This window comes from Prionailurus bengalensis, chromosome B1 (assembly GCF_016509475.1).
Source record: "Prionailurus bengalensis isolate Pbe53 chromosome B1, Fcat_Pben_1.1_paternal_pri, whole genome shotgun sequence".
Taxonomy (NCBI): domain Eukaryota; kingdom Metazoa; phylum Chordata; class Mammalia; order Carnivora; family Felidae; genus Prionailurus; species Prionailurus bengalensis.
The window spans coordinates 8,187,174-8,214,870 of NC_057344.1; the positions used below are offsets into that span (position 1 = coordinate 8,187,174).

Sequence of the window (27,697 nt, forward strand, 5' to 3'; positions counted from 1 at the left end):
CCCGTGGCCACCACCAGCGCCCAGACGTGCCCTCTGACGGCCAGCCGCCTCCTCCACGGCCGACCCGCAGTGCAGGTGAGCGCATCCGCTCCCAAGATCCCAGCACCCGACCTTAAGATACGTTTCTGGGCTATTTGTTCGAAGCGTCCCATCTCATGTGATGGGACCTCACAGGTAACTCAGAATCCATGAGACTGAGCGGCAGACCATTTCCTTTGCTTCCTGGACGAACACAATTCAGCTCAGGGTGCTGGCTCATCTCAGTATTAGGCCGTTGCACAGAACACCCACCCGCATTTCGGCATGTATTTTGAACGTGTAATTCGTGCTGTGTCTGTATCATGGGAAGACTTAAGCACCTGACAGTCGTTTTATTGCCAAAGGAAAGTAGCTGGGTCTCTCTCTCTCAGACACGCACTCGTAGTGCGTTTATTCTCGGATACCGCTACCACGAACAGGGTTCCTCAAGCATCAGTTACTTTCTCTGTGAGATTGTACCATCCAAACCGCGGGGCCCTGAGAAGTGAACTTCATTCCCAGCGAGAACGTCGGCGGCTCTGGAGGGCAGAGCCCCGGCACCCACCCACCTACCGTCTTGCTGAGGTAGCTGGTGCTGGTGTTCATGCACTGCTGGCCCTCACTGTTGCAGCAGCCTCCACATCTGTAGGCGGACACACACGGGGGTTTAAAGAAGGTGTTTGTTGCCGCTCCGAACTCCTTCCCCACATCTATACACACCTCACGCGGCAGGCACTGAGTCTTCCTCCACTCGCTGTCAATACCTGCCGGGTCACAGGGAAGGCCGTGAGTCACAACGAAGCCCGCGAGGGCCAGAAGCCTCTGGCAGTTGCCAGCGGCTTTCCATTGCGGAGTTCCAGATTTAAGCGCGAGATGTAACGTTACAAAAATATAAAAGGAGTCGACGGGATCCTAAGCTGCCCCGTGACCTGGAATATGATACGATATTTCACGGGGGGCCTAAGGATATTTTCCTTGAAACACGGATCTCTCCAGCCGTGTAACAAGCTAAAATTAGGATTATGCTTTCTTGAAATGACACCGATTTTCTACAGCACTTGTGCTCGGTTTTCTTTGCTTAAGAAGATGAAAATTTAATCATTTGCAAGGACCCGCGGAGAGGAAGTCACATTCTTCGGCTATAGCATGGACTATTTTTGTGGTCTCCGAGCAAATATGAACGTGACTTAATTTTTTTTTTTAAACTGAGATATAAATGAGAAAATGGCTATGGGTTTGGACTGTGTTCAGAGATGGTTTTCAGGCAGGCTGCTTGGCAGCTTCGGATAATGTTATGGCCGTGGCTACTTGAAAGGCAGGGGTATTTTCCATCAAGTGGGGCCTGGATCCTGAACTAAGTGCTTTCGGGAAAGTCTAATTTTTCTGCTCCTTTGATACTCTCTTGGAATTCTGTTTACAGTGGGTTAGTGGGTTGGCCATAGCACTGCTGACCTTTTAACTACTGCATTATAGGTGACGTACTTCTTAACATGTTTTAGCTTATTTTTCCCCTATTTGCCCTCAAGTAAAATTTTTAGAAAAAAAACATGGAAGCTATTGGTTACTCAACCGTGAAGCCATGTTGTGTGTGTTTGTTTTGAAAATAAATTGCAATCGCAAACCTTGAGAGCGATTCATATCCAACAACTGAAGGGGCTTATTTTTTAAAAGTAGCCCACCAATTTATACCATGCCACTTTACCCGGCATCGTAATTTTTTGTGACTCTTTCTGGTAGATCTTTTAGTAGCTTTCCCAAAGTCCAGCTATCAAGAAACAAGGCAAGAAGAAGTCATTGGAAAGATGATTTGGGGTGATTTAGAAATTCGGCATTTCTGAATCCAAATCAAAAAATTTCTGTGCAATTATTTTGTAAGACATAGAATGCTTAAATGCTTACAGAGTGTGTAAAATATATCTTCACCTTTTGAAAATTTTGCATTGGGATATCACCTCAATTGAAAAGAAAACGTGTTGATATGCATCCACATTTCTATTCTTTATATTTCTAGAAATCCTCTTAACCACTCACGGTGAAGTCATAAAATGCTATATTTTGAAAACCTTTACTTCTGTTGTCTGCTTTCAGCCCTAAAGGGCTTTAGTGGTACAAACACTGAAATTAAAAAGAAAGAAAACAGACTAGCAGCTTTCACTGGGCTGACTGAAGCTTATCAAATATTTTTCTTCCCATGCTTACTTTTCAAGATCTCCGCATTATAATGTGCTGCAGCAAATTTTACAGTGTCTTCTGTTCTTGCATTGATGTTGGGCTGTTCTTTATTATGTTGCCAGCCGCCTTTCCTTAACTGACACTTGTACATTTTCCAATATTCTGGGTAGAGTACGGTCATGAGTTCATCGACACTGGACACGGACCGCAGTTGCTCCTCCAGCTCTTTGCCGGCATATGCCTATCAAAGAAACACGCAAGATCGGTCATTTCTCAGATTAGGGGATTTGGAAATAATGCACGCAAAAAACCTGTAGGTTTAATGTTACGTATGCCAGATCCTTATTAAAAATTGGGGTGCCTGGGGCGCCTGGGTGGCTCAGTTGGTTAAGCGTCCGACTTCAGCTCAGGTCATGATCTCACAGTTTGTGAGTTCGAGCCCCGCGTCGGGCTCTGTGCTGACAGCTCAGAGCCTGGAGCCCACTTCGAGTTCTGTCTCTCCCTCTGTCTCTGTTACTGACCTGCCCCTGCTCACACTCTCTCTCTCTCTCAAAGATAAATAAACATTTAAAAAAATTTAAAAAAATCAGGGCGCCTGGGTGGCTCAGTCACTTAAGTGTCTGACTCTTGGTTTCAGCTCAGGTCACGATCTCACGGTTCGTGGGATCCAGCCTCATGTTGGGCTCTGCGCTTACAGCACAGAGGCTGCTTTGGATTCTCTCTCTCCCCGCTTCCCCTCCCCCCTCCTCACTCTCTCAAAATAAATTTAAAAAATTTAAAAAATATATTATCAGTTATCCCCGAGTTTTAACTTTTCTTGGTAAAATTATACTCATATTTTAATTTGAATCAATACCACAATTAAAAATGAAATTAAGTACCACAACCAAATTTGGAAAATATATATTTGGGTCTTAAGACAAAAATTTTGTGGCACATAATTTTAAAAACAATTTCTAAAGTAGCCTGTTCGATATACAGTTTTACCTAATTGGCAAATTTTAAGTTAGAAAATTTATTCAAGCTCGTATTAGCCTTCAGCACATATAAACCGTAGTCCGCTGTAATCCTTTGCTTCACTTTTAATTACCAGCATCAATATAATATAATTAAGCAGGATGCTTGGGATTAGGAATCTAATTTTACAGAAGTTACTTTAGAATAAATAATCCCATGAAGAAAGTGATTTCAACAGAAGTATCACATTTAGGTACGTATTTTGGTAGAACCTCCAAGTATTCCCAAAAATGTTGACACTGAAGATTTATTTTGCTATGAAAAAGACATGAAACGATCCAGAGAAGGTGAATTCTGCTTATACGTGATTGTCTATATTAGTGTATCCAATTAAGTCGAACATTCCAAGTTATATTCAGGTAGTTACTGGGGCATCTGAGTGGCTCAGCTGGTTAAGTGTCCGATTTGGGCTCAGGTCATAATCTCACAGTTTGTGGGTTTGAGCCCTGCACTGGGATCTGTGCTGGTGATGTGGGGCCTGCTTGGGCTTCTCTCTCCGCCCCCCTCTCTCTCGCACACACAATCCCTCTCTCTCACAAAATAAATAAATAAACTGAAAACAATTATATTCAGGTAGTTACCATAGCTATGAAAAACAACAGTTTTCTAAATCATACTTTGAAATTTGGGGAAAATGGGACATTATTTAACTTTGTATACAAAGTGAACTACAACATCAGAAGTTTAGTTTATGCTTTCATAAATATGGAGGTCTAAATATGGAAGTAAACACTTCAGACATTGGTTCTTCAAGTGGGGCGTGCACAGGGGTCAGCCGGAGAGCTGTTCAATGCAGGAACTGCCCCGCCTGTCTCAGATGGAGGTCAACACTCCACATTCTAGCAGGTTACAGGTTTCTCCTTTCTAATTTTTGATGTACAAAATTGAAATATTTGCTTTGAAAAATCAAAATACTATTTAATTGAAAGTCTTTTCACCATTACTTTGAATAATCAAAGTTATTCTGATGTAGGTGCTATTTGTACTGTGTTTTGAGAAACAGCATCTAACATGATTTCCTTTTATCATTATAGAGCCTCATAGGCAGTAGATTATGAAATGTGTTCCTTTCTTTTAGATAATAAAATTGGCTATTAATTTCAGGATTTTCCCTTTCTTCATTAATTGTGTAATTGGGACATATCACTTAATGTCTTTAGGTCTTTGTTTTAAAAATACTGATATTAATCCATTACCTTCTGGAATATATAGGGTGATTCCTGACATGCCAGGCAGCTATACCCAGAGTAATTCCATTGGCAACATGGCGGGTGGGGATGGACAGATCCCAGCTTAGGCGAAAGTGACCACATATCCTCACACAGTCTCTCAACTCTTAATATTTGTCTCAAGAAAATCTCACACATGACACGACATTCAAGACTCAAAATGTGTCGTAATGGAAAAGGATTGCAACTGGAAGGAAAGTTTGCAGAAGTACATGGGCCAATGTTTGGTCATTGCTACCGGAAGTGAAACGCTATGGATGGGTTTCTGGCTGCCTCTGCTTGCTTGAATAGCCCTTGAACCAACAGAAGCAGCACGGGTCTGTGTGACTGGTGGGTCCCCGGGATTCTTTTCTCCATAATTCAGCCAGAAATAAAGTCAGGATGGGACCTTAGCTGATCACATGAATCTCACAGGCACAGGCATGAGTGTGCACTCTGCCAGGAAGGGCTGTGGGACCACACTCCAGTGTTACACGCCACAATGAAATGTGCACCCCAGGCCACTAAGATAAAAGGTAGTAGCAAGGAGGGACTTCCAATTAAGTTTTAAGTTATTATTTTGAGTTTTAATTTGTACTTCAAATTAAGAAGGGAAAATAACAGGGGTGCCTGGGTGGCTCATTCAGTTAAGCGTCCGATTCCTGATTTCAGCTCAGGTCATGATCTCCTGGTTTGGGAGTTCGAGCCCCGTGTCAGGCTCTGCACTGGCAGTGTGGAGCCTGCTTGGGATTGTCACTCTCCTCTCTCTCTCTCTCTCTGCCTCTCCCCTGCCTGCGCTTTCTTTCACTCTCGAAATAAATAAAAAGAAGGGAAAATAACAATACTTGTATCTATGACAGAAAACACTGTCACTCAATAGACAAATAGGAGAAAAATATAAGCATAGCATTCCAAATAGAAAAAATGCAATATAAAAAAATTTGAGAAAAGAACCTAAAACCGAACCACAACAAAGGACTAGAAAATGAAAGTTATATTTAAGCTCTTAGGCTGCAAAAAGGCCTTTCTGAAGGTGAATATAAAAATAAAATGTAAACTATCTGTATGGTAGCAAATACTGTAAACTAAATAAAAGACAATAAAGTAGAAAAACTATTTGCAATATACAGGACAGATGGAGGACTAGTATTCTTAAAATACCGCATGAACAGTTAATGACAAAAAAGCAAACAGGTACTTCAGTAGAAAAATGGGCAAAGATCTTAAATGGAATATTCACTAAGAACATATCAATATGTTTTTGGTGATGGTAAAAAGAAGGAAGCTATGGTTTTTTTCAATCCTGGTGGGAGTATAAATTTGTACAGCTATTTAAGGCAAATGTGTTATTTCAAATTGAAAGGATTTAAAAAATAGCTTCATTTTATACGGCACATTCACTTTGGAATTAAAATTTCCGACCGGCAGAAGTGAGAATATAATTATGCCAGATGTATGTACAACTTCATCATGGGGCTGTCTATCATTATGAATGTGAAAAATAATCTATACAGATAATAATAAAAGGATATATTAAATAACATATAGCACAAACAGAAATTAGCACAGAAATGTAATAAAATGACATTATAAAATGATACATAACAGACATGTAAAGAGGTTCATAAATACTTTATGAAGAAGTACAGTATACAGTTTAAGCACAGTACACACATTGTTTATACCTGTAGTACAGTCTTTTTTACAAAACCAAATTTATGTAGAGATAGTATGCATATGTGTGTGTTTATAGACAAGAGTAAAAAATGCAGCAAAAATAGATCTATCTTTCCATCTATCTATACATATCCTCTCCAAATTACAGGATGTAAGGTATTATGTCCTTCTTCATATATTTACGTACTTTAAATTTTAAAAAATGTACATATATAACTTTTACTAGCAGAATGAAAATTTAAAAGTAATCATCTTGGGGCGCCTGGGTGGCTCAGTCGGTTAAGCGTCCGACTTCAGCCCGTCATGATCTCGCGGTGAGTTCGAGCCCCGCGTCGGGCTCGGTGCTGACAGCTCAGAGCCTGGAGCCTGCTTCTGATTCTGTGTCTCCCTCTCTCTCTGCCCCTCCCCTACTCATGTTCTGTCTCTCTCTGTCTCAGAAATAAATAAACATTAAAAAAAATTAAAAAAAAAGTAATCATCTTGGGGCATCTGGGTGGTTCAGTCGGTTAAGCGTCTGACTCTTGATTTTGGCTCAGGTCATGATCCCATGGTCATGAGATATGGTGCCCTGGGTCAGCCGCCATGGAGCCTGCTTAGGATGGTCTCCCTCCCTCTCTGCCCTCCCCTGCTTGTACTCTCTCTCTTAAAAAAAAAAAATAATAGGAGCTTCTGGGCAGCTCAGTCAGTTAAGCATCTGACTTTGACTCAGGTCATGATCTTGCTGTTGGTGGGTTTGAGCCCCGTGTTGGGCTCTGCTCTAACAGTTCACAGCCTACTTGGGATTCTTTTTCTCTCCCTTTCTCTCTGCTTCTCCCCCACTTGTGCTTTCTCTCTCTTTCAGAATAAATAAGTAAACTTAATATTTTTAAATAATAATAACAATAATAAAGAAAATAAAAATAATCATCTTTAAGTGTACTGGCAGGGCACAGTATCAGCAGTTAGTTCAGCCTTCATTGGCTTCACTCTTTTGTCTCCACAGAGCGTGCCCTTCAAATATTACTTAATGTATAGCAACCACTGCCCAAAGCAGAAGCTATGACAGACAAAATGGTATAAAAATAGCTTGATACTGAGCAATTAATTGACTTATTCCCATTAGACTTCAGTCATTGTATCTGTGTAAGAAAAAGAAGCTATCCAGATTTCCATCCTGGCTAAAGACCTTACTTAATGGAGTGTCATTAGATTTCATTTGAGTCTCACTTTGCTCTGTAAAATGGGAATGATGATACCTTCTTCACAGAATTTTTATGATGATCCAAACAGACATTTGATATAGAAGTATCAAATCTTACAGTTAAGGGTGGAATTACTTGTCATTACAACATCATTAGAGATGAAACAGTACAGAAATTGTTTTTTAGATAAATTGAAATTTTTACTTAGTTTTGGACTATAACTCTCAGTATTGTACCAGTTCTGGGACGATATTTCTTTTCCTCTGTCTTCTCCATTTTTGTTCTAAATAAGCAGCAACCTAGGAATTCAGCATCGTCAGCTAAGTGACAGGGCTATTGAGTGAATCCAGAGAAGACCCAAATATTAAGATTAGATAATACCAGCTCACCATGGTATCTTCATATTCTACTTTCAATGAATTAGAAGGGGGCCCAGTAACCTAGAATGAGTTCTGAACCTGGGACTCATTCAAATCTTTCAAGTAGAAGTCAAGTGAAAGTCAAGTTCTTTCTCAAAGCTTTCTTTCTTTCTTTTTCTTTCTTTCTTTCTTTTTCTTTCTTTCTCTTTCTTTCTTCCTTTCTTTCTTTCTTTCTTTCTTTCTTTCTTTCTTTCTTTCTTTCTTTCTTTCTTTCTTTCTTTCTTTCTTTCTTTCCTTCCTTCCTTCCTTCCTTCCTTCCTTCCTTCCTTCCTTCCTTCCTTCCTTTAAATGTTTCTTAATTTTTGAGAGAGGGAGAGAGTGAACAGGGGAGGAGCAGAGAGATAGGGAGGCAGAATCTGAAGCAGGCTCCAGGCTCTGAGCTGTCAACACTGAGCCCAACGTGGGGCTCAAACTCACAAGCCGAGATCATGACCTGAACTGAAGTCAGATGCTTAACCAACTGAGCCACCCAGGCTCCCCTCAAAGCTTTGTTTTTTTGGGTGGGGGGTGGGGAGGAGCCTGGGTGGCTCAGTTGGTTAAGCGTCCGACTCTTGATATGGGCTCAGGTCATGATCTCTTTGTTCGTAGGATTGAGCCCCTGGCTCTGTGTTGGCATTGCGGAGCCTGCTTGGGATTCTCTCTCTCCCTCTCTCTCTGCCCCTACCCTGCTTGTACTCTCTCTCTCAAAATAAATATTTTTTAAAAACTAAAAAAAGCTTTTTTTAAAAATTGCAATATAATTAACATACAATGTTATATTAGTTTCAGGAGTGCAACATAGTGATTCACCAGTTCTTTCCATTACTCATTGGTCACCACAGTAAGTGTAGTCACCATCTGTCACCAGATAATATTATCGCAGTATTACTGACTATATTCCCATGTGTTGTTTCAATCTCCATGACTTATTTATTTTATAACTGAAAGTTTGTATCCCTTAATAATCTTCATCTGTTTCAACCATCCCCACACCCACCTCCCCTCTGGCAACTACCAGTTTGTTCTCTGTATTTAAGAGTGCTTGTTTTGTTTTTTAGGTCCCACATTTCCATATAAGTGAAATCATATGGTATTTGTCTTTCTCTGTCTGACTTACTGCACTCAGCATAATACCCTCTCGGTCCATCCATGTTATTGCAAATGGAAAGTTCTCATTCTTTTTTATGGCCAAGGAATACTCCGTTAAGTGTGTGTACCTCCACACATCACATCTTTATCCACTCATCTTTTGATGGACACTTGGGTTACTTCCTTATCTTGGCTATTGTAATATTTTTTAAAAATGCTTACTTATTTCTGAGAGAGACACAGAGATAGGGCATAAGAGAGGGTGGGGCAGAGAGAGAGGGAGATACAGAATCTGAAGCAGGCTCCAGGCTCTGAGCTATCAGCACAGAGTCCGACGCAGGACTCAAACCCACAAACTGTGAGATCATGACTTGGGCCAAAGCTGGACACTTAACCAGCTGAGCCACCCAGGTGCCCCTCTTGGCTGTTGTAAATAATGCTGTAATAAACACAGGAATACATGTATCTTTTGAAATTAGTGTTTTTATATTCTTGGGTAAAGTCCTAGAATTACTGGATCGTATGGCATTTCTCATTATTTGAGGAACCTCCGTACTGTTTTCCACAGTGGTTGTACCCATTTACATTCCCACCAACAGCCCACGAGCGTTCCTGTTTCTCCACATCCTCACCAACAGTTGTTATTTGTCTTTTTGATACTAGCAATCCTGACTGGTACAGGTAGTATGTCATTGTGGTTTTAATTGCATTTCTTTGATGACTAGTGATGTCGAGCACCTTTTCATGTGTCTGTTGGCCATTTGTATGTCTTTAGAAAAATGTCTATTCAGGTCCTCTTTCCATTTTATTAATCGGATTGTTTGATTTTTTATGGTGTTGAGTTGTATAAGGTGTTTATAGATATTGGATATTAATCCCTTATCAAATATATCATTTGCAACTATCTTCTCCCACTCAGAAAGTTGCATTTTCATTTTGTTGATGATTTCTTTTGCTGTGCAAAATCTTTATTTTGGTGTAGTTCCAATAGTTCCCTTTTTGCTTTTGTTTCTCTTGCCTGAGGAGACGTATCCATAAATATGTTGCTATGGCTGACGTCCAAGAGATTACTGCCTAGGTTTTCTTTTTGGAGTTTGATGGTTTTAGGTCTTAACGCTTAAATCTCTAATCCATTTTGAATTTGTTTTTGTATATGGCATAAGAAAGGGGTCCGATTTCATTCTTTTGCAGGTAGTTCTTCAGTTTTCCCAACAACACTTTTTGAAGAGACTTTTTCTCCATTGCATATTTTTGCCTACTTTGTCATAAATGAATTGACCATATAACTGTGGGTTTATTTCTGGATTCTCTATTCTGTTCCATTGGTCTATGGGTCTATTTTTGTGCCAGTACCGCACTGTTTTGATTAGGTTACTATAGCTCTGTGGTACATCTTGAAGCCTGGGATTGTGATACCTCCATCCAGGTTTGTTATTTCTCAAGATTGCTTTAGCTATTTGAATTCTTTTGTGGTTCCACACAATTTTTAGGACAAATTTATTTGTCATAGTTCTGTGAAAAATGCTATTGGTGTTTTGATAGAAATTGAACTGAACATGTAGATTTCTGGGTAGTATAAACATTTTAACAATATTAATTCTTCCAACCAATGAATATGGAATGTCTTTCCATTTGTTTGTGTCATCTTCAATTTCTTTCATTGATATTGTAGTTGTCAGAATATAGATAGGTCTCTCTCCTCCTTGGTTACATTCATACCTAGGTATCTTATTCTTTTTGGTGCCATTTTAAATGGGATTATTTTCTTAATTTCTCTTTCTGCTATTTTGTTACTAGTGTATAGAAATGAAACACATTTTTGTATATTAATTTTGTATTCTGTGACTTTTCTGAATTCATTTATCAGTTTTAGTAGTTTTTTGGTGGAGTCTTCAGGGTTTTCTATATATAATATGTCATCTGCAAATTGTGATTATTTCTTCCTTACCAATGTGGATAGCTTTGTTTCTTTTTCTTGTCTGATTGTGTTGGCTAGGATTTCCATTACTATGTAGAATAAAAATATTGAGAGTGGACATTCTTGTCTTGTTTTTGATTTTAGAGGAAATGCTCTCAGTTTTTCACCACTGAGTATGATGTTAGCTGTGGGTTTTATATATACAGCCTTTGTTATGTTGAGGTATGTTCCCTCTAAACCAATTTTGTTGAGAATTTTTATCATGAATTGAATGCTGTATTTTGCCATAGGCTTTTCCTACATTTATTGAGATGATCATAAAGTTTTAACCTCTCCTCTTGTTAATGTGACATATCACATTGATTGACTTATGAATACTGAACCACCCTTGTATCCCTGGAATAAATCATACCTGACCATGGTGAATTATCCTTTTAATATGTTGTTGAATTTTGTTTACTATTTTGTTGAGGAATTTTGCATCAGAGATATTGGCCTGTAGTTCTGTTGTTTATTTGTTTGTTTTTGGAGTGTCTTTATAATTAGGGTAATACTGACCTTGTAGAATAAATTTGGAAGCTTTCCTTCCCCTTATATGTTTTGGAATAGTTTGAGAAGAACAAATGTTAACTCTTCTCCAAAATTTGGAAGCATTAATCTGTGAAGCCATCTGGTCCTGGACTTTCATTTATTGGGAGCTTTTTGATTACCAATTTAATTTCATTACTAGCAATCTGTATCAAAGTTTCTACTTCTTATTCATTTCTAGAAGATGCATATTTCTAGGAATGTATCCATTTCTTCCTGGTTGTCCAGTTTATTGATAAATAATTTTTCATAATATTCTCTTATAATTCTTTGTATTTCCATGGAGTTCGTTCTTATTTCTCCTTATTCAATTCTGATTTTATTTATTTGAGTCCCCTCTCTTTTTCTCTTGATGAATCTGGCTAAATATTTTCAATTTTGCTTATCTTTTCAAAGAATCAGTTCTTAATTTCACTGATTATTATTGTTTTGTCTTTTCTTCCTTTGCTTCTCCATTAATCTTTAAAACTTCACTCCTACTAGCATTGAGCTTTGTTCCTCTTGTTCTGGCTCCGTCAGGTGTAAGGTTAGGTTGTTTATTTGAGAATTTTCTTGTTTCTCAAGGTAGGCCTGCATTGCTATATCTAAATGCTTTCTTGAGTGTTTATGTTCACCAGTGTTTTCCAGCATGTTGAAGTCATTTGCTTGAATGGTTGACATATTCCTTTTATTTTCCAAAGCAATTTGGTATGTCTTAAAATAGAAAGTGTCTTAAAAACGGATATTCAACTGTAATAAAAAGCTTCAAGTAATGTAAAGATAAATCTGATTTTGTATTCTGTTCTGGAGGGCTCAATTAGGAGGTTCTAGTGATGACTCTTATTTAACGTTCAGCATGTATACATTTTCAAAGAGCAACCTATGTGACAATCAGTGGAGGATATTGAGGTGCTATGGAAGTCAAGCTGAGTGTGCAGTGTCAAAGGCACGTACCTAAAACACATTCCCTTCTTAATGTAACAGGAGAATGATGATTCCAGGAGTGACACGATGAGAACAAACTTTGGGGGTTCACCTGCAATCTGTAAACCCACTTCATTATAAATAATCATTACATGAAGTGAACACTTGAGGTAGCATTGGCTGTGGACCCTAATTGACTTTACATTGTACACATATGGCTTACAAAATCTAGATTTCCTCTTGCTTCTCTGTGTTGACTAGGGGTTTGTTCAGATGTCTGTTTGGGAGAAATCACGAGGGCACAGAGGTTGTCCTTCCTTCCCCAAAATGTAACAACCCAGAGAGTCAATGATAAGTAGGAAGTCACCTAGGATTGTCAGTAATGGCCTGGCATTTGTCAATGAGTAGAAATAAGTTAAAAAAAAAATCCTACCAATCCAATGTCAATAATCCCTTCAAACAACAATCTTAAATTATTGCTACACTATATATAAATTTGGTACTCATTTAATTTATGAAGCTGAAAATTCATGAGGGAATGGACATATTTTAATTATGGAAAATTTTCTTTCGCTTAAAAGGCTATACTCTTATCAAATCGTAATCAGAACTGAAAGAGTGGGCAAGGGTCCATCCATCAAAGATAGGTTTGGTCACACTAGTGTATTTTCATGAAGTAGCTAAAATGGTCATAGGCAATTTGTTTAGTTGTCCAATATATTTATATTTGGGGGGAGAGGAGATAACTTACTATGCAAACTGGAAAATAAGAGATACTTACGTTTTTTTCTTTAAATGTATTATCTTTAAAAAAGTCTGGCTTAAGTAATATATTTTTTAAAATGTACATTTTCATGCATAATTTCATAAAACAAAGTAAAAAGAAAATTATTTGGTCAATTATCAGTTTATTAAGACAAGAAATTTACTAAAAAAGTTGAAAAGAAAGTATTTTTCATATTATTCATCACATGCATCATTCCTTTGTCCTAAGAAACCAAATTATCAGTAAGGATCAATCTATTTTAAGGCAATTATCGAGATCAATAACTCTACATTACCATTGGCCTTTCTTTCTTTCTTTCTTTCCTTCCTTCCTTCCTTCCTTCCTTCCTTCCTTCCTTCCTTCATCCCTCCCTCCCTCCCTCCCTCCCTCTCTCCCTCCCTCCCTTTCTTTCTTTCTTTCTTTCTTTCTTTCTTTCGAAATAAGGTCAGATCCAATCATTAGAATAAGTAGTTGTTGAAATCATTCTTCCCCTAATATAACAAAGGAACTTGCTTATTCAGTCCTTCTTAACAGTGGCGGTTGCAGGACACATGAACTGTGAGTTGTTCTGTTTCCTTCAGATAACTATCCACGCTAGGCAAATTTGGAAGTCTTATTATATATTTTGATTAATGGAAAATACCTTTTTAAAGCAAAATCTGGGCAAGGTGCTGGAATGTAGAAGGTTTTGGATTTGAAAAATCATCTAATACATAGTTGTAAAATTTCTTTTTTAAAATCCCCCTTTAGTAGAGAGTCATAAATAAATATATAAAATCAAATGATATCCTTCTAAGGAACAGAAACTTGTAAATGTTTTAAATGACCTTAGCAAATCATTTTACCTAATGTGTCAGTGAAGGTGTCAGAGTCAGGTTCTTTCCCCCACAGGTCACCCATCATCCATGTCTACACCAACCTGATGTGCCACAGATAGGTAACCCTGGAAGCAGACATTTAAATTTTAGTTTAATATTGGAAGTTTTTAATTGGGAGTTTTAGGTTTTAATTTTTTGCCTAATCCTCTGAAAATGTTTTGTTACAAATTTTGAAAATAAAGCCATAATAAAAAATGGAATCTTTTTATATCTATTATTGATAGCATAAATTGTTTTTTCAAAAAAGAAAAGGCATCCGGGCCAGAGAACTTCTTACTAGACTCATCGCTGAAGACAAAGGAAACAAAAGCAAACATGAACTACTGGGACCTCATCAAGATAAAAAACTTCTGCACAGTGAAGGAAATAATCAACTAAAAGGCAGCCTACAGAATGGGAGAAGATATTTGCAAATGGCATATCTGATAAAGGGTATCCCAAATCTATAAAGAACTTATCAAACTCAATACCCCAAAACAAACAACCCAGTTAAGAAATGGACAGAAGACACGAAGAGATACTTTTCCAAAGAAGACATCCAGATGGCTAACAGACACATGAAAATATACTCAACATCACTCATCAGCAGAGAAACACAAATCAAAATTACAATGAGATACCACCTCATACAATGAGATACACCTCATACCTGTCAGAATGGCTAAAATTAACAACACAGGAAATAACAGGTGTTGGCAAGGATGCAGAGAAAGGGGAACCTTCTTGCACTTGTTGATGAGAATGCAAACTAATGCATCCACTCTGGAGGACAGTATGGAGGTTCCTCAAAAAACTAAAAATAGAACTACCCCACCATCTAGCAGTTGCATTAGGTATTTACCCAAAGGATACAAAAATACAGATTTGAAGGGGTACATGCACCCTGATGTTTACAGCAACAGTATCAACAATAGCCACACTATGGAGAGAGCCAAAATGTCCATCAACTAATGAATGGATAAAGAAGTCGTGGTATACGTATGTGATGGAATATTACTCAGCCACCAAAAAAATGAAATCTTGCCATTTGCAACAACATGGATGGAGCTAGAATGTGTTACCGTAAGTGAAATAAGTCAATCAGAGAAAGACAAATACTATATGATTTCACGCACATGTGGAATTTAAAAAACAAAACAGATGAACATATGAGGAGTGGGGGAAAAAAGAGAAGAGAGGGAAACAAACCATAAGAAACTCTTAATGATAGAGAACCAGCTGAGGATTGACAGAGGAAGTGGGGGGAGACGGGATAGATGCGTGAAGGGTACTAAGGAGGATGCTTATGATGAGCACCTGGCGTTGTATGGAACTGATATCACTGAATTCTACTCCTGAAACCAATATTGCACTGTAAGAAAAGTATGTGTGGAAGCATTTAAAAAGTCACTCCTTTAGTTTATCACATACATGGGTTAAATTAAAAAATCAAATACTTGTTTCATCATCTAAGTAGACTCTTAGAAAATATTTTAAATCTTCATTTCCCCTGTTACTGCTGAGACAACTTTCTAATTTAATGCCAAAGTAGGCAGTCAGATCTGCATAATCCACACACTGGATATGATCACTCTGTATACACTACTTTCCTACACACACCTTGAGAAACCTACACACACTGAGAACCACTCCTTGCCAATTATTTACAAACGGAATTGGTTTTCCTTCCTTGTAGAATGACAAAACCATTTTAGAACTGTCAATTGTAACCTGTGTCCATATATATATGATGGCAAAGATATCACCAGATGGATGAAGCCAAAGATAATGTTTTTACTGACAACAGCGTAATTCCAAGGAACTAAAACTTAGGACTCTAGCATTCCAATATATGCATATTGTAGAACAGTGGCTCTCCACCAGTAGGGTCATTTGGCAACATCATCCGCAGACATTTTCATTTTCAGAACTATGGGGTGATGCTCCTGGCAGTAGTTAAGTGAAGGCCAAGAGCGCCACCAACCATTCTACAATGTACGATCCCTACAAGAAAAGGATAATCCAGGCCAACACTCACTGGTGCTGCTGTTGGTAAACTCTGCAGCTGCGTAAGAGTGGGCTTTGTCATTTATTAGCCTCTTAAGAACATGTCAGAAGGCTGAAAATTTGCATGAATTTTGCCTTTTAAAATCCCTACAGACATCAGAATGAGTAAATGAATGGATCTAAAACACCACCAGCAGGTGGACTTAGTAACATTCTTAGTGAGATTTATTTATCATCCAGGGTAACATCTCATTTTTCTTTTTGCATAAGCATTTCTCAACACCATTCCTTTGTTTCATAAAGAGAAGAGAATGTAGCAGTTCAGACACAGTCTTTCTAGGTAAGGAAATTCAAAACATTTCATAATTCCTTTGATTGCTTTCATTTTTTTGAAGACTAAACTAATTTCAAGAACATCTCATACATTTAATTTTGAAATTAAAAAATGTAATAGGTTATTATAATATCCCTTTCCAGTAAATTTTTTCTTTGCTATTTTAAAGGCCAATTTATGTTAATGCTATTTAATCTTGGAAGTAATACTAATAATGCTTTAAAAAATCTTTAATGAAGAATATTCACACAGGAGAGTGAACAAATGACACAGTTTTGATAGATTTTTACCAACTGAACATACAAGCGTAATCACACCCAGATGAAGATACAGAGCATCAACCACATTCCAGAAACTTCCTTTATTCTCCTCAGTGACAATTCTCCTCCAAATATTGCCATTTTGTTACCTTTAGGCATTTCTGTTTTCTACCAACATAGTTTGTCTTTTTCAACTTTACATAAATGGTATCCAGTAACATAAAATATTTTCTGTCAGGTCCTTTTTCTCACCCTTATGTTTGTGACATTGATCTCCATTGTTTGAAGCAGCTGGTTTTCCTGCTGTGTCTTTTCTCATTGTCTGCACTGCAAGTTATTAATCTAGTCTACCCTCAGCGTGTCTTGTGATGAACATAATACGCATGGGGGGTCTATAAATAGAAACAGGAATGGCGGTTCATGAGGTATGCATATGCGTAGCTTATAGTAATGGCCATTTTCCAAAATAATCTTACCAATTTACACTCCTACAGGCTGTATATCAGAATTCCTGGTTCCATATGTTTGCCAATGACTAACGGTGTTTGGTGTTTAATTTTAGCTGTTTCCATGAGGTTGTGATAATATTTTGTTGTGGTTTTAATGTGTAGCATACCTCGATGAATATGTTGACCATTCTCCTATTATTTGGATATTAGGTAATCCTCTTTTAAAAAGTACCAATTAAAAGTTTTTTATTCATTTCTGTTGGCTGTCTTATTTGTCACTGATTTGTAAGAGCTCTTAATGACCCTGGATACAAATCCTTTGTTGAATATGTGTATTGTTAACATCTTCTTCCAATACAAAACTTGTATTCTCATGCTCTCAGTGGTGTTTGCTAAGAGAAATTAAAGAAAATCCAAATAAAGGAAGAGGCCTACCATGTTCACAGATTGGAACATTCAGTATCACTAATTGATAATCCTCCCCATGCCGATCTACAGTACATTAATGCAATCCCAGCAGAATTTCTTGTAGAAATTTCAAGCTGACCTCAAAGTGTGTGCAAAGAGTCAGAATAACTAATTTTATTTGGAAAAAGAAAAACAAAGTTGGAGGACTCCTATGATCAGGTCTCAAACTCTGTAGGGCAATCAAGATAGTGTGATACTGGCTTAAGAAACGACTGATAAGTTAGAATAGAGAGTGCAGAAACAAATAAAAAATCTCTGTACTGATGATCGAAAGATGTTAGACTAAAGTGCCAAGGCAAATAAACGCAGAAGGGGTAGTCTAGGCGGTGCTAGGACAATCTGTTAATCATATGCCAATACAAAAACAGAGCAAAACCACAACCCCCAAACCCCCAAAAGCAGAAAACAAAACCACTTCCTTCTCACTAGTCCCATAAGTTAATACAAAATAGATCACGTACTTCAGGGTAAGCGTTAAAACTGCAAAATGTTTAGAACAAAATGTAGTTTCACCTTTGCAAAGCTGGATTAGGCCACAGTACCTTGGATATGATATCAAAAACACAATTTATAAAAGAAAATATGGTAGACTGGACTTTATCAAAATGGAAACTTTTGTTCTTCAAAAGATATCATTAAGAACATCAGAACACAGCCAAACATGGAGATAAAATGTCTGAACATCATGTTGCTGATAAAGAACTTGCATCCAGAATATACGTAAGAAATTTTCCAAATAAAAAAAGACAACCCAAGTTTAAAAAGGTGGGAGGCAAAAGACGTGAATAGAGGTTTCTCCTAAAAAGATATTCAGATAGATAATAGGCATGTGAAACGATGGTAAGCATCATTAGTTACTAAGGTAAGTTATGCAGATCAAACCACAAACCACAAGAATGGCTATAATCCAAAAGAATCACATACCAGTACTGGTGAGGATGTGCAGAAATGACCACCCATATATTGTTCATACGAATGTACAATACGCACGAAGTTAGTTTGACAGTTTCTTAAAGAACTGAACAAATACTTATCATATGGCCCAGAAATTCCACTGCTAGTGGAGTGTCCACACAAACACCTGTATGTGAATTGTTCACTGTCACATGATGCATAATACACCCAAACTGGGAAAAAAACGTTACAAACCCATCACCTGGCTAAATATGAGAAAAATGTGTTATAGTGATATAATGGGACAACTTTCAGTTGAAAAGAATAGACTACGGATACATACTACAAAACTGATGCACCTCAAAAACATTATGCTAACTGAAAAGAGCCAGACACAAAAGACAATGTGTCTGAGCCTGGGTGACACAAAGTCTGTGTGGCTGAGCCTGGGTGTGGGAGCAGGGATTGACTAAACACAAGGGTGCTTTTGGGGGCAGTAAAGATAGAAAACTGGATCGTGATGGCTGCTGTAGGTCTATAAATCATGGTCTACTTACAGTGAGTACATTTCATGGCATGCAAATTATTCTGCAATAAAGCTGTTAAAAAACGAGATTCTTCTCAATCTCCCCTTGTGCGGAGCACCGGGTGTTGGCAGTGGGGAATCAGTACACTGCACACCTGAACCTAGTATTACACTGTATGCTAACTAAGTAGAAGTTAAATACAAACTTTAAAAAATGAGATTCTTCAACAAAGTGAGGGAAGAAGCCAAGAGAAAGACATACGGCCCCGGAGATTAGCAGTCGCATACTGGAAAGGCGCAAAGAACTGTACAAGTTGAAATTAGTGGCAGAGAGAAGCCTCCAGGAGAGAAAAAAAAGAGAAAGAGAGAAAAATATATAATTTGTAAATTAACTTCTATGTTTTGTTAGCAATTTTCAGTAGACTTTTATAATTATTTTAGAATATCTGGAGAAAATTTGTGGCAGGGACAAGCAACCTATGAAATAATTACTGTACAAGAAGAAAAACTACTCAACAGTGAATAGTACAGTGCATGAAAAAGTAAACAATGTATGTTCAACCCCCAATTTAGATGTACTGTAGCTCCTTTAAGATGATGGATGGGTAAGGGGTGCCTGGGTGGCTCAGCCCCTTAAGGGTCTGACTTCAGCTTAGGTCACAATCTCAGGGTTTATGAGTTTGAGCCCTGCATCTGGTCAGATCCTCTGTCTCCCTCTCTCTCCTCTCCTCCCCCATTTGTGCTCGCTTGCTCTCTCTCTCTCTCTCTCTCTCACTCTCAAAATAAACATTAAAAAATCCCTACCACTTAAAAAAAGATGATAGATGGATAAGAAGTGTGTTTATTTAATACAGAGAATAATCAGTGGCAGGTGTATAAAAGGGATAGAAGGAGGGATACAGACCAGATCCTTATATTCTTTAATAACAAGCCAATAGAGGAAATACAAATACAAAAAATCAAGAGAGAGGGCCAAAATATGGAGGTAACGGCCAATAGCAACCATTAAAAGGAAAGAGACTGTATCTGGAGAACAGGATTAAGAACAAGAGAGGCTGTGGCAGGAAATAGTTTTTTCATTAGTAGAGCTATGAAACTATTTTACCTTTAACTTTCCTAATGTATCACTTAATCAAAAGTTAAATTTTCAGTCACTGAAGAATTTGGTTGAAATGTATAGCCCAACATTTTAGCCTATGAATCACACAACAGTCAGTGGGTTTTAAAATCCTCCATAATTCATATCCAACTTTCTACACACCTTCCCCCCCCTCCCATTCCCCGACATGATTCTGTACCAAATGATTCTCATCGTGCCCATGTGTAATTTGCTTCTTAATGCAACCCCTCTTCAAATTACTTCTTTCCTTTTCTCATCCATCAAAAAGGTACCTCTTATTCAAGGCCATGTTTATGTATTAATTTCATCTTGAGTTTTTCTTCAGCCATTCTGAAGCCACATCTTGGCTCTTGATTATTCACCCTTTTAATGTGGGGCAACTGTAGTCATCATTATTCAACAATTACTTGCTGAATTCTCCTTGTGTGTGAAAAACCATTCTTTTTGTGGACATGGACATTGGAAAACAGATTTGAGGGCTACTGAGTTCTAAAATGTAGAATACGTGGTTTATATTAGCAAAGTGAGGGAGAGGGAAATGTCCATGTGAGTACAGAGATTCTGGAGTGAGTGCCAAAAGGTGAAAAGAAGAATGCTCTGGGAGGACCAGATTTGGCTGGGGGCAAATAATGATTCACCTGGGACATTCCAGGTGAGAAGCATTTAAGACATTCATGTGCAAATTCTGAGTTGGCACTAGAACAGTGACTCTACCAATCAGAAGAAGCCTATCCTGTGAATATAAATATGACAGCTGTCTGTGTGTCTAGTTGGTAAATGAAGCCACGTGTGTGGCTGAGAGTCCCTCTGAAAAGGATACAGAGTGAGCAGAGCCACAGAGAACCCAGGCTGGGAGCTCCAAGACCCGACTGTTCAGATTCCAGAGAGTGAACCAGTGAAACACCAAAAGGAGAGGCAGGAGGAGGTGGTGTCATAAAATTTAAGGTAGAAGAAAGTTTCTGAAAGGAGGGAATGGTTTAAAACGAAAGTTACATTTGCCTGCATCCATTGTAAGATGACAGCTGGAACCATCAGAAGGACTAGAACAAAGGTGGTGATTTCATCCGTGGAGTGCAGGGCAGAGCCAGACAAAATAAAAAGGGGTCGATTTGTTGAAGGATGAATTACCCAGGAGAATGGGAATTTCCCTAACCAGTTCTTGCTGCTTTGTTAAAAGAATAAACTTAAGTTTGCGGTGGGGGGGGGGGGGGGATGTCTAGGTTGGTTTGAGGGACTGTGAGTAGGTTCTTAGGGGAGCCAAATAACATCACTCAAAAAACATGTGACTCGCCAGTTTTTGAGGATAGATTTCAAAACCACCTCATCTTTCTGGAGAATCTATGAAAGTAGAATGCCTCAGCATTGCTCAGATAGCCAGGAGGTGAAGTACAGAGAATAAACACAAAACACATACATTAAAAAAAAAAAAAAAAAAAAAGTTCTCAGAGACCTAAATGTAAATAGAAGAAAATCTTTGTGCTCTTAGGTGAAGCAAAGTGTTTTTAAATTTAATACCAAGAGAAGGAAACCTAAAATAAAGTAAAATAAAACACAAATACAAATTGTATTTCAAGAAAACTGGAATGTCTGCTTCTGGAAAGTCACACAAGCCACAAACTGAGAGAAGATATTCACAGAGCACAAATCTGATAAAGACTTGTTTCCAAAATAGAAAGGAACTCTCAAAACCCAATGATGAAAAAATAACCAAAAGGGCAAAAGATATTATCAGATATTTCACCAAAGATAGATAAAGATAGCACATGAAACAATGCTCCACATTATTATTAGGGAAATGCTCACTATAAACTTGATGAGATACCACTCTATATCAGTGAGAAAGGATGAAATAAAAAAAATACGATACTAAATGCTAATAAGGGATATTATTATGATACTTATAATAATTAAACTTTATTACAAAGAATGGATCCCAATTCTAACTAAAGTGCAAACATATAAACACTGAAGACTAAATACAATTTTATCTTTCATCTAAATATTTGTACCAATAAAAACTAAAAGGCCAATTTAAAAGGGAAACACAACCTTAACACTATCAATTTTTTTTAGCAATAAAAAGAATTTAAAAAATATAGATGTTCATCTAGAAATAAATTTTTTGGTATGCATAGGACTTATGAGATTTCTTTTTCTTTTTCTTTGCAAATGGTATGATCTTATATTCTGAGTGAGTTGGAAGCAATATTATGTTGAAGGTGGTAATCTGGGGTCAAATATGGGCTTTGTTTCTAGTTAATGGCTAAGTAACTTTGGAACAGTGACCTGAATTCTCTGGGTCTCAGTTTCCTATTAAAAAGATACTGATTTTAGCATCTGTGTAAAAAGCTTTTCTATTGTTTTACGTTTTGTAGTGTGCAAAGTACAATAAATAAAATTTGAATAAGATAGTCAAATCTACTTTAAGTAGATCCACAGGGTGGTCTGCTCTGTCATTATCTGTAATTGTAGCAAACATTTTATCATTAAAAACACATTTAAAAAACACATTCAACAGTTATTGTAATAAATTATACAAGTGGTCAATACACAGAAGAGATTATCACATTTTTATGTTGGAAAACTCATCTTTAGGGGCACCTGGATGGCTCAGTTGGTTAAGTCTCTGAGTTCAATTCAGGTCATGATCTCACGGTTCTTGGGTTCGAGCCTTACGTTGGGCTCTGTACTGACAGCTCAGAGCCTGGAGTCTGCTTCAGATTCTGTGTCTCCCTCTCTCTGCCTTTCCCCTACTTGTGCTCTCTTTCTCTCTCCCAAAAATAAATAAACATTAAAAAAACCCATCTTTAGACTGATAAGAGAAAAAAATACAAAATAGCTTCTAAAACAAACATATTGTTTATGTTTTTAACTCAAAATAACCACTTTTATAGGTTACCAAAGCCTAGTAAAGCCAGCACTGACTAATTGCTTTTAGGAAAATGGTGTGAAAGAAATTTGTAGACTATAAGAAACCGGTGAAACTGGCAAAAGTTAAGTGACAGAAACCTAAAAGTGTGTGAGAGTACCAGAAAAGAAAATGTTCAGAATGGATATGTGTGTTTATGGGTATACATATTTATTACTCATTTGCAAAGAAGGATTTCATTTATAAAATATATACCAATTTGCAAAGAAGGATTTCATTTATACAATGTCAGTGGAGAAATGTTCACCCAACTTCTGTGTGTGTGGTTTTAGAATAATGATTTTAGGAGAAGTAATTAAAGACAGTGACAATTTTTATGACTGTATTCAGGGAGAAATTTAATAAATGTTAATTTGAAAACAGTCAATTAAAATTTTTTTTTGTTGAAGTATAATTAACATGTAGTGTTATATTAGCTTTAGGTGTATAACGTAACAATTCAGTTCTGTACATTACATTACTTATCACCATAAGTGGACTCTTAATGCCCTTTATCTCTTTGACCTATCCCCACACCTACCTGCCTTCTGGCAACCATCAGTTTGTTCTCTGTATTTAACAGCATGCTTTTTGGTCTTTTGTTTCTTTATTTCTGTGTTTTAGTTCTTAAATTCCACGTATGAGTGAAATCATACGGTACTTGTCTTTGTCTGTCTGACTTACTTCACTTAACATTATACTCTCTAGGTCCATCCACATTGTTGCAAATGGTAAGATCTCATTCTTTTTTTTTTATGTCTGAGTAATATTCCATTGTGTGTGTGTGTGTGTGTGTGTGTACGTATATATATGTATACACGTATACATACATATATGTATATATGTATACACACACATACATATACTTAAATACACCACTTTCTCTTTATCCATTCATTTATTGATGGATACTTGGACGGCTTCCATATCTTGACTATTACTGTAAATAATGCTGCAATAAACATATGGGTACATTTATCTTTTCAAATTGTTTTCATTTTATTTGGGTAAATGCTCAGTAATAGAATAACTGGATCATATGGTAGTCCAATTTTTAATCATTTGAGGGACCTTCGTACTGTTTTCAACCATGGCTGTACCAACTTGCATTCCCACCATCAGTGCACAAAGTTTCCTTTTTCTCCACATCCTCCCTAACACTTGTTATTTCTTATCTTTATAATTTTAGCCATTCTGACTGGTGTGAGGTGATAGCTCATTGTGGTTTTGATTTGTATTTCGCTGATGATCAGTGATGTTGAGCATCTTTTCATGTGTCTGTTAGCCATGTGTATGTCCTCTTTGAAAAAAATGTCTATTCAGATCCTCTGCCCATTTTTTCAAATGGATTATTGATTTTTTTGGCATTGAGTTGTAGAAGTTCTCTATATATTGTGGGTATTAAGCTCTTATTGCATATATCATACAGTAGGTATGCCTACCCTTACACAGTAGGTTGCCTTTTATATCATTTTACTGATGGTTCCTTTTGCTGTGCAAAAACTTTTTATTTTGGTGTAGTACCAGTAGTTTAGTTTTTGCTTTTGTTTCCCCTGCCAGAGGATACATTATCTGGAAAAATGTTTCTATGGTTGATACAAAAGAAATTATTGCCTATGTTTTCTTCTGGGAGTTTTATGATTTCAGGTCTCAAATCTAAGTCTATAATCTATTTAGAACTTATTTATGTGTATGGTGTAAGAAAAATGGCCCACTGTTGTTCTTTTGCATGTAGTTGTCCAGTTTCTCAACACCATTTGTTGAAGAGACCATGTTTCCCCCATTGTATATTGTTGCTTCTTTTGTTGTAGATTAATTGACCATGTAGGCATTGGTTTATTTCTGAGCTCTGTCTCACGTTCCACTGATCTATGTGTTTATTTTTTTTCTGCCACTACTATACTATTTCGATTACTTCAGCTTTGTAGTATATCTTGAAATTCTGGATTGTTCTTTCTCAAGATTGCTTTGGCTATTTGGGATCTTTTGTGGTTCCATACCAATTTTAGTATTAGTTGTTCTAGCTTGTGAAAAATGTTGTTGGTACTGAAAAATGTTGATAGGCACTGCATCAAATCTGTAGACTCCTTTGGGCAGTATGAACATTTTAACAATATTGATTCTTCCAACCCAGGAGAATGGAATATCTTTCCATTTATTTGTGTTGTCTTCAGTTTTTTTCATTGATGTTTTATAGTTTTTAGAACGCACGTCTTTCATGTCCTTAGTTAAGTTTTCCCTAGGTATTCTGTTTTTTGGTGCAACTGGAATGAAATTGTTTTCTTAATTTCTTTTTCTGCTACTTCATTTCTAGTGAAAAGAAATGCAACATATTTCTGTATATTAATTTTGTATTCTGTGACTTCACTGCATTCACTTATGAGTTCTAGCAGTTTTTTGGAGGAGTCTTTAGGGTTTTCTATATATAGTATAATGTTATCCACAAATGGTGAGTTTTACTTCTTCCTTACCAATTAAAATGGCTTTTATTTCTTTTTTGTCTGATTGTTGTGGCTAGCAGAATGGAAATTCTTGTCTTGTTCCTGATCTTATAGTAAAAGCTCCCAGCTTTTCACAATTGAGTATGGTGTTAGCTGTGGGTTTCTCATATATAGGCTTTATTATGTTAAGGTATGTTCCCTCTAAACCTACTTGGTTAATAATTTTTAACGTGAATGTCAAATGCTTTTTTTGCATCTTTTGAGATGATAATATTTATAAGTGTGATGCATCACACTGATTTGCAAACGTTAATCCACGCTTGCATCACTGGAATAAATGGCACTTGATCATGGTTCCAACATTTTCTTTTGAACTTAAATGACTGGCAAGGCAACTATTTCTGATTTTGCTAAAGATGATATCTCTTGTTGTTGAAAGATTCATTCCCTGGTTTCAATAAAAGGTATTTCCAGTGGATTTCTCTGTAATGGAATTTTGTTTATTCTCAATCTCCTGGGAATCTTTATTCTTCTTGCAGTATTCAGTTCTCTCTCCCCTTGGAGCTCCTTCCTACATGACTTACTGATGGCAAATAGATTCAAAAACACCTTTTAAATCCTCACAATCTAGTAACATTTCCCAAAATCAGCCTTTCAGGTACAAATGGAAATTTGTATTCTATTCTTTATCCTCAGATATTTTTCAAACATCATTTTCTTTTATCCAGCCCTTTTACATATACTTTTAGGATCAAAAACAAGATTGTGAAACACCATGGTAAGATTAGTCATTATGTGTTTTTACTTTAATAAGTTAAATTCTGACAGTATAGAATAACTGTGTTCAGAAAAGTGCAGATTTGTTCACCTTTTGGATCTAGACAGATAGAATTCTGATTCACAAGCCTTTCACCCAGTTCTTTTCTTTACACAGGAAAGAAAAGGAAAAAACAAAACAAAACAAAATGATAGTGGCTAGCTATCGCCACTATCTTTGCTTTTTCAGCACTGGATGTTTTGGACAGAGGCTCTTAGAGGAAATCTTCCCAGAAATGAAATTCTCATCTTTTTCTATTTGGTTGCATAGGAAGAATTCAATGGAGTAAGTGACTATGAAATGACATATTCAAGAGCTTGCAAAAGCACGCTTCCAAATAGTGACACTTTGAATAGAACACTGCAGAGTTTAATCCTGGAGGCCCTAATGCTGACCTTCCAAGTGTGAGGAGACACTGGACCAAATCGCATCACACTGCTTCGGAGGGGTGTCTGCCATTTGGATCGTTTTCAAATGGCTATTTGAAAGGACTATGAAATTGTTTCAGTGATGTATGTAAAATTCTCATAACCTTTTGAAATCTTATATAAGTTGACACATTTAAATAGCCTTTTATAGCATCTAAAATGGCAAAGACTTTGGCCTTAATTGTGACACATGTACCTGTTCATCTAAAAATGGACTTTTAGCCCCTCTTTCCTGCTAGAGAAAGACACTATCTCCAGCTTGGAGCATCTCCTCCATGGAGACTCTTCCTTCATTTTTATAACCAGAGAAATTCTGTAAGGGCTCTAGGCTTGAAAATTATTTCTTGAATAAGACAGAAAATATTGGAATAATGTGCACCTAAATTACCAATAGAAAACTAACAGGTTGCATGCTTTTGGGCAATAATGGCTAAGTATCCTACAGTCACATTTTGTGGTGTTTTTCTCTTGATTTATAATTTTAAGTAACAATAAATCTTTCTACACATTCAATATAGAAGTTAAGAACCTAGTTTTTAGATCTAGCCTCGGAGGTTACAAACTCAGCTGCATATACATTATTTAGTATCTTTGTGCCTCAACTAATTCTATTATAAAGAAGGTATAACAAACTTGGCTGTCTCACTATTTCTTACAATGATTCAAAGAGATGATGTGTGATTTCACCCATTCTTACAGTTTTGAGGTAGTATCTCACTGTGGTTTTGATTTGCATTTTCCCGACGATGAGTGATATTGAGCATCTTTTCAGGTGTCTTTTGGCCACTGGTATGTCTTCTTTGGAAAAAAAAATGTCGGTTCAGGTCCTCTGCCCATTTTTAATCAGATTATTTGATTCTTTTGGTGTTGAGTTGTATAAGCTCTTTATGTATTTTGGATGTAAATCCCTTATTGGATATATCATTTGGAAATATCTTCTCCCATTCATTAGGTTGTCTTTTTGTTTTGTGGATGATTTCCTTTGCTGTGCAGAAGCTTTTTATTTTGACGCACAGGGTATTATGCAAAGTAAAATAAGGCAGACTAGGAAAGACCCTATGATTTCATTCGTGAATGGAATCTAGAAAAATTAATAAACAAAACGCAGAATTAAATCTATACATACAGAAAACAAAGTAATGGTTGCCAGAGGAGAAGGGAGGTGGGGCGTTGAGCAAAATGAGTTAAAGGGAGAGGGAAAAACAGGCTTCCATATTGGCATGAATAAATCATGGGCATAAGGCACAGCATGA

The 27,697-nt window shown here is 37.0% G+C and overlaps 1 protein-coding gene across 1 annotated transcript in view; it reads right to left on the reverse strand.

The window, feature by feature from the left end:
- Nucleotides 1-27,697, reverse strand: part of VEGFC (vascular endothelial growth factor C) — a 109,074-nt gene that overhangs the window by 33,531 nt on the left and 47,846 nt on the right. The window contains exons 2-3 of the mRNA XM_043557921.1: nucleotides 2,218-2,431; nucleotides 592-782 (exon numbers count right to left, since the gene is read on the reverse strand). Of these exons, the coding sequence (XP_043413856.1) occupies nucleotides 592-782; nucleotides 2,218-2,431 (405 nt within the window). The remainder of the gene's footprint in view (nucleotides 1-591; nucleotides 783-2,217; nucleotides 2,432-27,697) is intronic.